Here is a 13,120-nt window from a genome sequence, read left to right as displayed (position 1 = left end):
TCATCTTCATTGACTCTAATCATTTTTCTTTTAGCTGGTTCACTGATTTATTTAATCACTTTCTTGATTTGAACAATTTCAACAACAATCTTCAACTTTCGATCTTCATCTCCCTGTTTCTAGCGCCATTATGTAGTTGCAGGAAATCCTACACTACAACCCTCACAAGATTTTATTAACATTCAACTCATTTTAGATCAACAATCTTAATTTTATTGATGAATCTTTGAGCAATCTTACAAGAAAAGATAAAAGAATCAAGAATAACTACTTCTCTAGATTTTCTCTCTCCTTTTTACTTACTTCTCACTTAGAAAAGGATCTCCCTTTCCTTTACAACTGAACGACTATTTATAAGGAAATACATAGTGGATGACAGCTAATTTGTCCTTTATTTTCGGATATGGCTTGCGACATTCTCGCAACCTTACAAATATTAATCTCGCAAACTCTCTAATTTTCGCAGGACTATCACATCTTTATCATGATTTTAGCTGACGTCGTTTATTATATAATTTCTGAAATTGTTCTGCGACGCTATTGTGTTGTGTTGTTGATAATTTCGCTGAGATATTATCGCTGCGAGATTATGATCCTACATTAAGGACACCAAATATACAAAATTTAAAAAGAGATACTACCATTGAACTAAGCATGCGCCCAACTTTAGCGGACTGTACCATTTCCCAGCTAAGAACTTTAAGCAAGTGACCACTTTATGTTTATGTTTGATTTTTGTTTAACAATGGTGCACTCCATGATTTTCTCGAGATTTTCATCATTAATATCAGCCTCAATCATCAAATCCTTAGGATCTTTTTCCTAGAAGAGATAAGATATCATCCTCCTGAAAAATAACAACTTTGTTAATAGAAGTAATTCTCGTTGATATGCTACGAAAATAAAGTAGTAAGTTCATATGCATGTGGGTTGCATTATACCGTAATAAGCATGTATAAGTAAACAAAAAATCTACCGCACCTTTCTCCATTAGATTACTGATTCCACATTTTTTCTTTACTATCAACCACATTATTCTTCTAGCCTTAGTTTGGTATGAATTCTTAACGATAGGATCAAGAGATTTTCATCAATAATATCATTAAATTTAATTGGTTAAACTGAAGGAGGATAATCGGGGGAAGAAAATACATAAAAGAAATCAAAATACCTATTTGAGCAAGAAATCAAAATACCTAAACACAATGTAGAATACTAACCCAAGGTTTAGATTACTGATCGGTAACAGTGAATCGGGTAAGGGTAGGCGACATGATTTTCTTGAACTGGTGAAGTGAAAATAAAGGGTGAAATATGAATGAGGATGTTAATACATTCAATGTGGGGTTTTTTTTTTGGCGAAACGGAAGACCAATAATGGACGATACAGGTAGTTATTGAATTTTCTATTGTAACCGTGGAAAGTGTGTTTATGAACTCCCCTTTCCTGTGTGTAACGGTTGTAGGAGTTGATTCTGGGACGTTGGATGAGGGCGTAGAAGATGGGTGCATTTTGAGCCACGATTTATTTCCTACATTTTTTGCATTTGAAGACGAATAAGAACCGTCGATGGCCTTAAAACACCTATTTTCATCCGTTGGATCGGGAAAAAATCATTTGTTTTTGTAATATAGATTTAAGATGATTTTTGGGCTTAACGTAAACCTTAGAAAGGAACACCAATTTTGGGCATGCCTAAAACTTTCAAGGCATACAAAGGACTAGTCCTAACTTGGTGACCTTATAAGGGGTACTCTATGTGGTGGTTCAATTACCTATATGCCCTTAAATCCATTAAATTACTACTAATCTATCCCTAACCCTAATACAAAACCTATAATCAACTACACCTAAAATCAGTTTCATTCACCTTCTTCTTCTTCCTCTCCACAGCCGAACTCCACCCTTCCCTTTCTTTTTTTTTCATCGCGGAAATTTAATTGTCGATTTGTGAAACTATATAATGGATCGTCGTAAGGCAGTATCTCGTTCAAATCGATCGACTGAACAACCTATTCATGAAGAAGAAGATTTAGAGAGTGAAGAACAAACTCAAAATCAACCAAAAAATCAATCGGAAGAAGAGATTGAAAAAGAACCAACGCCGGAAATGAAAATAAGAAGGTTAGTTCTACAAACCCATCTCATATTTGATGTTTTTGATTGTTTTGGTCGATTTAATTCGTCAAAATCATGTGTTCTGCGGCGGTTACAGGGTATGGTTCGGCGTAAAACAAATGTTTGATGTGCGCCGAGCTGTTCTTGAAACTGAACTCTGAAAGTGCATATGAACGGCTCGGCATATATCTGAAATCTGTTTTGAGCCGAACTTAGTAAAACAGAGACTTATATTTAGGATCGGCTTATTCGATGGTGTTAGTTTTGTGCCGAATATGTTTTGTGAATTTCAGAAATTTTGCATGTGCGTAGGATCGGCTTGTATGGTAGTATTAGTTTTGTGCCGAATAAATGTTGTTTGAAATTCAGAAATTTTGCATGTGCTTAGGATCGACTTGTATGGTAGTATTAGTTTTGTGCCGAATAAATGTTGTTTGAAATTCAGAAATTTTGCATGTGCTTAGGATCGGCTTGTATGGTAGTATTAGTTTTGTGCCGAATAAATGTTGTTTGAATTTCAGAATTTTTGCATGTGCTTAGGATCGGCTTGTATGGTAGTATTAGTTTTGCGCCGAATAAATGTTTCAATTCATAAGTCTAGATTCGGCTTATTCGATAGTATTAGGGCTGCGCCGAATATCATTGTTAAAATTTCATAAATTTTACAAGTGTGTAGGATCGGCTTATTTATATGATATCATGTTGCGCCGAATACATGTTTGAGTTCATAATCATAGGTTCGGCTTATTCGACAATATCGGTTGTGAGCCGAATACAGGGTTCGGCTTACTCGACAATATAGGTTTTGAGCCGAATATTTAGGATCGGCGTATAATTATTTTGTGGTATGAGCCGATCCACTCTCTGTGTAAGCTAATAAAAATTTCAAGACATGATTCATACTTGCGCCGAATTAGTCTTATAACTTTCATACTTGTGTCAGGACCAATGCCGCGGGTAGGGAGATGTTGAAAAAAATGAAGGACAAAATTGATTCCAAAACACCAATGACCGTGGAAGAACAAAACTACCTCTACAAAAAGTGGGATGCAATCATCAACAAAGGAGAAGGACCCGAAGAACCCGGACAAAAGCCTACCACTAAGAAGAGGGGTCGTGGTTAAATGTCCTTTTATGTTTCCAACTTTCTTTTAATGTTTTTCTTAAGGTTTAAGTACACTTTTATGGTGTTGCAAACACCTTTGCTTTTAGGTGCTCAACTTTGTTTTTAATTGTGTTGGGTTTGGTTATGGACACCTTCAATTTCATGTTTTAATGAATAGCTTAACGGTTATGCGCCGAATTTATAGAGTTCGGCTTATCCTCTAATGTTAGTTACGCGCCGAATAATTTGTCCTTCAGGTTCGGCTTTTTCTATAATTTGAGTTATAAGCCGAGCCTTAAAAATCATTATTGGTGTAATCCAGTACATAGTTCGGCTTAAATCTCACCAATATGGTGAGCCGAATCTGTAAAAAAATTTCAAAATTTTTTAAAAAATAGCCGTTACTTATATAGGAAAAGGTGTGTGACTTGACCGAAGTCATCCAACTTCTTTTGGCAAGCAAAGTAATTCTTCACCCCTAACCACATTACTTGTTGCATCACCATCCTACCTTGCAAATTGAGTATTCTAATCTTTTGTCTTGCATTGTAGATAGTTTGCATAGTAGACTTGTTATTGTTGTTGTCCGCCTTCAATTTGCTAAGAATCCTAGAAGGTGGCAAACGTGCTCGTGTCATTTTATCCACTTCTAGCATCTCGTCGGGTTTGAGTCGCGCTACTTTCGCATGTCCATGAAGGTCTTTGGGACGTGGGTGGTTATGACGACAATCCATATCTTTATTCATTATCCAATATTGATCTTCTTTGTTCATGGACTTATTCTTGAGGTTGAAAACGATCTTGAAAGGGCAATTTATTTTCTTCGTCTTCGTCCTATTCTTTCTCCCGGTCTTCCCAACGTATACAGTACCCTTTTTAACCTTGTTAGCGCCTGTTCCACTACGCTCATAAATCGTTTCAAACCGATCCCATCGGCTTTGTTGTCCTTTAACTAGTACACAATTTATCTTCATCGCGTGTTCCTCAAGCCAATCCAGAACTTCTGGTTTAGTTTTCCATATCTACGTTCATTCCAAAACAAGTAATTAGTAAGCAAAACTTTGGAATATTCCGACAACATTAAGGTAAGCAAAAGGTTCTTACATACCAAATCATTTTGGAAGTGATCCTTGGTATCCTCGTGAATTATGTCTACTGGATCAGGTTGATTTTCCATGGGTCCAAGCACGATCTACAAAGAATATCACAAGGTTAAACACTAGAAAGGGAATATAATAACAAGGTTCGGCGCATTCGATAATCACATTATGTGCCGAACTATAAACATTTAGAGGTTTCGGCTTGTACGATATCCTCAATATGTGCCGAACCACAAACAATATTTTAACCCAAAAATTAACAAATGCATGTTCGGCTCAGAAGATAATCATATTATGTGCCGAACCTTGGACATAAGAGGTTTTGGCTTGTACGATATCCTCAATATGTGCCGAACCTCGAACAATATTTTAACCCAAAAATTTACAAATTTATGTTCGGCTCAGAAGATAATCATATTATGTGCCGAACCTTGGACATAAGAGGTTTCGGCTTATACGATATCCTCAATATGTGTTGAACCTCGAACAATATTTTAACCCAAAAATTTACAAATTTATGTTCGGCTCATACTATAATTAAATTATGTGCCGAACCTTGAATATAAGAGGTTTCGGCTGATACGATATTCTCCATATGTGCCGAACCAGTAACAATATTTCAACCCAGAAATTAAAAAATTATGTTCGACACATACGATTTTGGATATGTAAGCCGAATTAGTAATGATTCTATTCCGGGCAATTAAGGATATTGTTCGGCTTACTATGAAACTTTCATATAAGCCGAACTAGTGTCTAGCAAAAGGGTTGGAATTGGAAATTATAGGTTCGGCGCATGCAGTAAACAGATTCAGTAAGCCGAACCGTTCATCAATGGTAGATTCGGCTCATAGATGTGAGCCGAACCTCAACCTGTTTCGCCGAACCATGATTCAAAAAACCTAACTTTTGATAATTGAGAGCTATAGAAGTGAGATTAAGTATAGGATATAAGTGTACCTGTGTATTAGAAGAATTGGGTTCCTCATCAATGTATTCATCATCAGGATTTGACTCATAAAAATCATCATCTTGAGTTTGTGTTTGAGTTTGAGCTTGAGTTGAGTGGGTGTAAAATCATTCTCATAATCTAAGAAATCAGCCATTTCTGGATCATTGTTGTAGTTGATGTGTATTTTCCTAGGTTTTTTTAGATGAATGATGACCCTCCTCATCCTCCATTGAATCAAGAATTAGAATTTTCTCACTTTCTCCTTCTCTTTCTCTCCTTCTTAACCAAACCAAAACTTTGATTTTTTTTTTCCTCAAAATTTTCATCTAAACAACTCTTATAATTCTGAGAATTATCTTAATCACTAAACAAAATATTTAATCACTAATCAAGATTATTAACACTAATACGTAAAGGGCAGATTTTCCATTAAAAAAATTGTTAAGGGGTTATCTGATTTTGCTATTCAACAACCTTTTTTGTCTTCATTCAGTATGCCTTGAAAGATTTTGGTATGCCCAAAATTATAGTTCTTAGAAAGAGTCCAATTGTTGGTTTAGACAACATGTATAATGGGGAAGTTTGTGCTGAGTCTTTTGGTAGTCCTCTCACTTATCTACCTATTAAAAATTTAGGTATCCTCTTGGGAAGTAAATCTAAAGATAAAGCAGTTTGGAAGGATGTAATCCATAGATTTCAAAAAAATAAATAAATAAATAAATAAATCTTGGACAAAAATATTTTTATCTAAAGAATACAAATTCATCACGATAAGGAGTGTGCTTTCCAGCTTGCATGTTTACTATCTTTACGTGTTTCAAATGTCTATCATTGTGGTTAAAGAATTAAAAAAGATTATGAAGTACTTTTTATGGGAATGCTCAGCTGTTAAGAAGAAAAAAAGATTGGTAGCTTTGTCTAAGGCTACCTTGTACGAGAGTAGCGGTGGTATGGGATTGAGAAAGCTGGTTAACAAGGCTTTACATTCTAAAAGGGTTTGGAAATATAGTATAATAATAATTGTAATGAAAAATCTAAGTTATCCGTTGGCTCAAGTTTATGGGTGGTATTCTGAAGTCTAAGTATCTGGTCATAAAGGGAGCACTAGTTTGCAAGTTATGAATTGTGAATGAAATATACTTGGACTGCATGCAGTTTGCTTTCCCTAATCTGTATAACTCTCAAAAGTAAAGACAACAATGATTAAGATATGATTTCTACTGAGCAAGCTTGGAAATTGAAATTTAACAGAAATCTGAATGTATCAAATTTCTTGAGGTGATCACTTTTCTCCCAAATTTTAGATGATCCTAATGACAAATTTCAGAAGGAGAGGATGTACGAAAGTGGAGTGGTGGTGATGAGTTCACAGGATTACAGTTGCTAATAGAGGTTTTCCAAATTTTAGGCAATAGAGGTTTTTTTTAGATTTCGTCATAAGCAATTTTGGAACCCAAAAATTCTATTCAATGTCTCTTTTTGTTTGTTTGGACGTTATGCTTTCAAGGTTTTCCTACACTTAACTTCCTCTTCACATCCGGGAGAATTCTGAATACAAACTGCTTAATGTGTCAGTATTCGATTGAAACATGAGCAGTTAATTATTCATTGCACTTACATTACCAAGGTAAGTTTTTTTTTTTGATAGTTTTGGATTCAGATGGGCATAATAATCTAATAGGGTTAAGAATTGTTTTGTGAGGATGGGGTTCAAAGAAAAGCAGTAGGAGGGCGAGGTTATGTGGTCCTGTTCCATTTACAATCTCGTGGAATATTTGGAAAGAAAGAAACAATGGATACTTTAACAATAACAAGGGGTTCTTCGCATCTTATCCTTGTTGTGGAATGTACTTTGTACAATTGGTCGCTGCATATTGATGTTTCAAATATATTTCTCTATCTACTATAAATGTAATTTGGATGTTGTCCTTAACAACTAATTCTTGGGTTCTACGTTTTTCTTGTATCTAGTTGCACTATTTCGTGACATCTCGATTCTTTAATTAATAAAATTTAACTTTGCTTCTCAAAGAAAAAATAATTAAAAGGCTGTAAGTTTTTTCCATTGGTCGGATGCCTAAAAAAGTGTAGATATTTTGGACCATCGAAAAAATCGTTATCTATCAGCATTTTTAGCTATTTTTGTATCTCTATTACTAAAAAATTATGCTATAAAGTTTTTGCATATCACGGTGATCTCGTCTCTATCTTCGGATTATTATTATTATTTTAATAATTTTGATTCCATTTGTATGATTTTAATAATAAAGTTATGGTTACTCACCAAACTAGGGATTTCCCCGACCCCCAAACATATAATCTCCTAAGATTTTTTGATCATCCAACATATTGGAGTACTCACCAATTTGAGTCTGAGATGGTGGTTGAATAACATTAGGCGATTCATAACCTTCATATGGTACATGAGATGGTTGAATTGGATGAGCAGTTCCTTGTAATGGGTGAAATGCTAATGTTATTGGGGTATACATTGCAGATTTCCCGAATGCATCTATATTCACGCCACCACCAGGAGTGAGTACATGACCTTATGGCATCTCCATGACACCAATAAGGGTCTGGAACCGGATATCCCTCATCTCCACATCTCCTCATGCTACTACTACCTGAGTCTCTTTCCACTAAATTTGGAGTAGAATAACGACTTATACGACATCTACGAGTTACAAGACTTCTCTGACTGCTACCGCCAGTAGACATGCCATCACGACCTAAACCCAATTGAGAAATTATTCCTATCGGAGTCTCGGGAAATTCATAAGTCAAATTCTCCCTCAGATCTGCATCTCTCTCAAGTAAAAATTCTGGAATCCATCAATCAGAAGTGTTAAAATGTTCAAATGGTTCTGATACTCTTCTGGTGATGCCACCATCACGCAATATGGATACCTCTGATGCAGACCTTCAGAGCTAATTGGAACTCTAATAACTTCACCGAGAGGAGATGAAGTTTGGACTTCCCAAGATATTTGAGGCATATTTGATGAACCCATTTGACTACTAGGATTTGTATATCGCCCGTCGTTGATGGAGGTTGGGATGGAAGATCAGTAAGTTGCAAATTTCCAATTGCAGGAAAAGCCACACTACCCGGATTTTGTGGTTGAACATAAATATTTAGCTTGGATACCTTCTGGAATCAACTATAGTAATCAAAGTCATCATCTGGGGTTTGGATCAATTCTTCAGCTTCTTCCCAAGGTAGTCCATTATTTACCAACGTTATCCAATCCTCATGTGAAATTATTGAACTTGGAAACAAGTTTATTGCTTTTACTTTTTTTCCTTGTAGCTGAAACATATGTCTTTCTCCTTAGTACCATATACCATGACCCGCAATAGGACCGTAAAACACAACTCGCTTGAGGCTTAAATCCGATATTGATTGTCCCATTGGTTCATGATACTCTACAATAGAAGTATACGGCATCTCGTTCATGTTTACACTTGTTCTACACAGTTGTTGCATCCTCTGAATATCAATGACATTTTAACCATCATTTATCCAACCAACCCAATTATCGGCTTTGTACTTGTACACGACTGGAAAAATTATACGGTTATCGTGAAGATCAGGTTCACAGACCCGGAAGTAAGTACACCACGAATACTAAAAATAACATTATTCTGTTAGTATATTTAACAGTTTAACAATTAACTCAATAACGAATCAAATAATACAAAGGAATTGTGGTTCTTACCTCCAATACGACCCAAAGTCCATTAAAGCTATTTGTATTCACACACGAGTTTTCTGTTGTGGAAAATATAACTAACTGCACCACTTGGGGAAATCCAACTTGAATTAACCCATAAGACACTAGATCATTGGATCGAGGTAGAGTGAAAGATAATTAAACAATGCAAACACAAACGAAGCAATAGGTAAAGCACAAAGATTTAAAATGGTTCGGCTATATTCCTACATCCACCAAAACAGATACTACTTCTTCATTATTATGGAACCACTAAATAGAGAATTACACTCAACGATTGACGAATCAGTCAACAAATTATGATCCAACATTGTGTTGATCATAAACCCTAAAATAACTATCATGAAAAAAACTCTCCAAAATTACCGAATAATGTCTAACCAAATAAGATAATACTTATCTCACATAGCGAGATGATCTCCTTCTAAACGATGTCTCTTCCAACACCAACGATGATCTTCCACCATCGACGAACAAGATGATCTTCTCTTCACCAAATGATATTTTCAACATCTCTCTCAAACCATAACGATGTACTCTCTCAACACCAATAATGAATCTCTCAACACCAGAGAATGAACTCTCTCTTCTTACTAAACTCCACCCCAAGAAGTGGGATAGAATCCCTGAGAACCGTAGAGAACTACATTGTGTATTCTCTAACTCTCTAGAAAAACACTAAATTCCATTGGATTCCATGTCTAACTATCACCATATAAGCCTCCTTATATGGTATTCATAAACTTGATTCCCAAGTATTAGTCTCCTTGGAAAAGAAAACTCTAACCAACTAGGAAACCTAATGTTATTTAGGTAACCTATCTAAATATGGAAATCAACCTAAACTGGGAAACCTCATGTTTCCCGACACTAGAGTCTCCAGTGTATTCCGTAATTTTTCGAAATCTCACAAAACACCGACAATTAACAACAATCCACCTTGACGATGTTTCAACATTTTCACCGAGAGTTATGTATAGCTCAGCTAAAATTGCAGATCCCCAATCATGATTTGGGGTTTTAGCTAAATCTTATAAAGAGTCGAGAAAACCAATTAATGCCACTAAGCTAGCATTGGGGAACATAACTTGACCTAGCACGTATAATACAAAAATATGTTGAAGCTCAGGATAATCTTCAGGGAACTCGTGTTGCCTTTCTTCCACTCTATTGTTTTCCATTCTCAGATTATAACGCTTCAAAAAAGCCTTTAACCCAAACATTCTTAATCCATTTGAATGTAATATTCTGAATTCTGGCTTTACTTCAGTATCATTTGCGTATAAGGGAAGTAGTTGTTTCCATTTTCCTTCTGATGTCCACTTTAATTGGTTAAACTGAAGGAGATCTCCTTTACATTTTATTCCGGTCAACATATACAAATCTAAAGGTGTAAACCCTAGAAACAACATGATAATGATTAAAATCTGTATCTAAGACTAAAAATATAATATTAATCAAACTAACAATTGAATTGACCACATTCGAAATCCTTAAAAAATAACGTATTTATAGTGTTCCACCAACGTTTTACTGTAACTCGCACAATTTGGGTCATGTGGTTTTTATGTTTCATAAAATATAAACGCTTTCAAGGATATCTTCGCAAGAAGTGATGAACAGCTTCGGGATGACGCCAAACAATGTTATGAGCTCAGACCACCCACCTAGTAGTTTAGGTAAACCAACTCGCTCGGGATGATTAGATATATGCGTAGGTAATACACAAGGACCAACTGGTTTCCTAACATTTACAAATTCTTTTTCTTTATCCTGAATTCAAACGCCATCACATATTGCGATAATAGATTTTTCTGTCTTTTCTGTTTCTTTTTTGTTGTCTAGTTGTTTTAGAACTCATTTTCAAAAAAATTAAGCAAAAAATTCGCTCTACTTTACTCTCTAAATAAGAAAAGAAAAAATTTGTGTGAATAAAAATTAGAAAAAATAGGGTTATTTATACACGATAGAGCACCGACCGTGAACGATCAAGTCTCAACCGAACGGTGCAGTCTATTAGCGATCGAGTGTCGAGTACCTACTGCTCAATTGAGACTCCATCACTTATCATTTTTAACATAGTGGCAGCCAGTTCGCCAGGCCAGCGCATATGAATATGGGTGGGTTAGCCACCCTCGATGGGAACCGGCCGCACTAGGTAAATGCAGTTCAAGTGATGGGGTATTTGAGACGTATACAACGGTAGGGCCATTAACATTATTGGTGGATGAGAACCGTGTGGTCCCCATTAAATCCTACAGTCCACAACAGATTGAGATAACACCTGAGAGTACACGTGGCACTATTCATACATGTTCTAGACGTGCATAAATCTGAATCATCCGAATAGTCCCGCCTGGAAAGTCGCACCATAAACGCACGCTTCTGGGGAAGGGAAAAATTACTGTATGAATCGACAGGAATTCCCCTATACACCGGCACAACAGAGTTTGTCCTCCGCACACCAATTTCAGCCAGCAGCACCAGATTTAGGTGAAGATAAAGTGTGCAAACAAAAACGCTACTCATCAAGTGGCACCCTTTGTTTGAAGATACGTCATGGAGCATCTGATCAGCCAAGATTTTCTTCGTCACAAAAGTGATAGGTGGCAGAATCAAGACGTGCTGGATAGCTTGTTTTGCTGTTATATGAAACAGCGAAGTCTTTTGGTTGGTATTATAAAACACAATGAAAGTGCAGAAATAAGGTAAAGAAGTTCTTTAAAACCCTCTTTCTTTTATCCAAGTAAACAAAATTATTACCAAACCCCTAAATCACAGACCTCCGAGAAGAATAGAGAGATGACAGGAGAGGTTCCAAAAGAAGATGGTGGTGCTGTTAGTCTTGAGGATTTGAGGCAGAAAATGGTGGATTTTGTTAAAGAAAGAGACTGGGAAAAGTATCATAGTCCAAGAAATCTTCTTCTTGCTCTGGTAATAATTACTCTTATAATTATGTTTTAATCAAAAACCCATGATTTTTAAAGTTTTGATTTTGGGTTTGAAAATCATCAGATTTACTGTATTATTGCTCTGAAAAGATGATACTAGTAGATAAGAAGAAAGAAAGGCAGAGGTGTTTTTTTTACTATTTTAAGTTTTTTGGGTTTTGTCCTTTGAAAACTCACTTTCTCTTGCACCCAAAACGATTGTAAAGATCTCTTTTTTATCTCATTACCTGTCTCTGAAGATGTAGTACTATTGTTTCTCTGAGTTTCAGGTAGGAGAAGTGGGAGAGTTATCAGAGTGTTTTCAATGGAAAGGTGAAGTACCAAAAGGATTACCAGATTGGAAAGATGAAGAGAAGCAACATTTAGGAGAGGAATTATCAGATGTTCTGTTATATCTAGTCCAACTCTCTCATTACTGTGGGATTGATCTCGGTAAAGCCGCTCTTAGGAAAGTTCATCTTAATGCTATTAAACATCCTGTCAATCGATACATCAAAAGCATCCCAGAGGAGGAGAACAAGAAATCTGATGATGTTGATGATGATGATGATTCTAAGATCACAAACCAAGACAACAACAATGGTAATGGCATGACTGAAAATTTACAAAATTAATGGGCCATTGATCCTTTAATTACGAGTATTCTTTTGTGTAAGTTTAGGGATTTGATGAATTTTGGTTTGGTAGCTTAAGGGGATTGTTTTGCATGAGCACCATGATCTGGGAGCATTGGGTATGTTTTGCAGAAATGGGTTTTTACTAGTAGGTGTTTTATTTTTATTGTTAAGACATAATTGGAACTTGGAAGCAGAAAAATCCTTCTAGCAGGGATTTGGTGGTGATTTTCATATGAAAATCAAAACACAATGGATGAATGAATGTTTTCAAATTAACTGTTAAGGTAATTGATGCTAATTTGGTGAGTTATCAAGTGATAGATGTATAGGCTAGGCCTTGATGGTCTTAAAGGCCACCAAATGCGACCAGAAAAACAAAAAAGTTACTTTGAGAAATCTATACACATTATTGCTTCGTTTCTTCAGAGGATAAAATGTCACGTGATGATGGTCCGGAAGGATTGCATGAATCACAGTTGCACTCGCAGTACTGAGTACACACACCATGTCAAAAGTGCTTAGTTGTTGAGAATTGAATA

The 13,120-nt window shown here is 35.9% G+C and overlaps 1 protein-coding gene across 1 annotated transcript; it reads left to right on the top strand.

Moving 5' to 3' along the window:
* The first annotated feature begins 11,685 nt into the window (after nucleotides 1–11,685).
* LOC113314261 (dCTP pyrophosphatase 1-like) lies at nucleotides 11,686–12,895 on the top strand. The gene is made up of 2 exons (XM_026563042.1): nucleotides 11,686–11,947; nucleotides 12,234–12,895. The coding sequence occupies exons 1-2, from the start codon at nucleotides 11,816–11,818 to the stop codon at nucleotides 12,576–12,578; spliced, it is 477 nt and encodes a 158-aa protein (XP_026418827.1). The 5' UTR covers nucleotides 11,686–11,815; the 3' UTR covers nucleotides 12,579–12,895.
* Nucleotides 12,896–13,120: the final 225 nt, after the last annotated feature.

This window comes from Papaver somniferum, chromosome 1 (assembly GCF_003573695.1).
Source record: "Papaver somniferum cultivar HN1 chromosome 1, ASM357369v1, whole genome shotgun sequence".
NCBI classification, from domain to species: Eukaryota; Viridiplantae; Streptophyta; class Magnoliopsida; order Ranunculales; family Papaveraceae; genus Papaver; species Papaver somniferum.
This window is presented reverse-complemented; position numbering and strand designations above follow the sequence as displayed.

What these genes read in the sequence shown, in the direction of transcription:
- LOC113314261 (XM_026563042.1), top strand. Translation starts at nt 11,816, where the DNA reads ATGACAGGAGAGGTTCCAAAAGAAGATGGTGGTGCTGTTAGTCTTGAG. An exon ending in GAAATCTTCTTCTTGCTCTG is followed by an intron (nt 11,948 to 12,233) that starts GTAATAATTACT and finishes TCTGAGTTTCAG; the next exon opens with GTAGGAGAAGTGGGAGAGTT.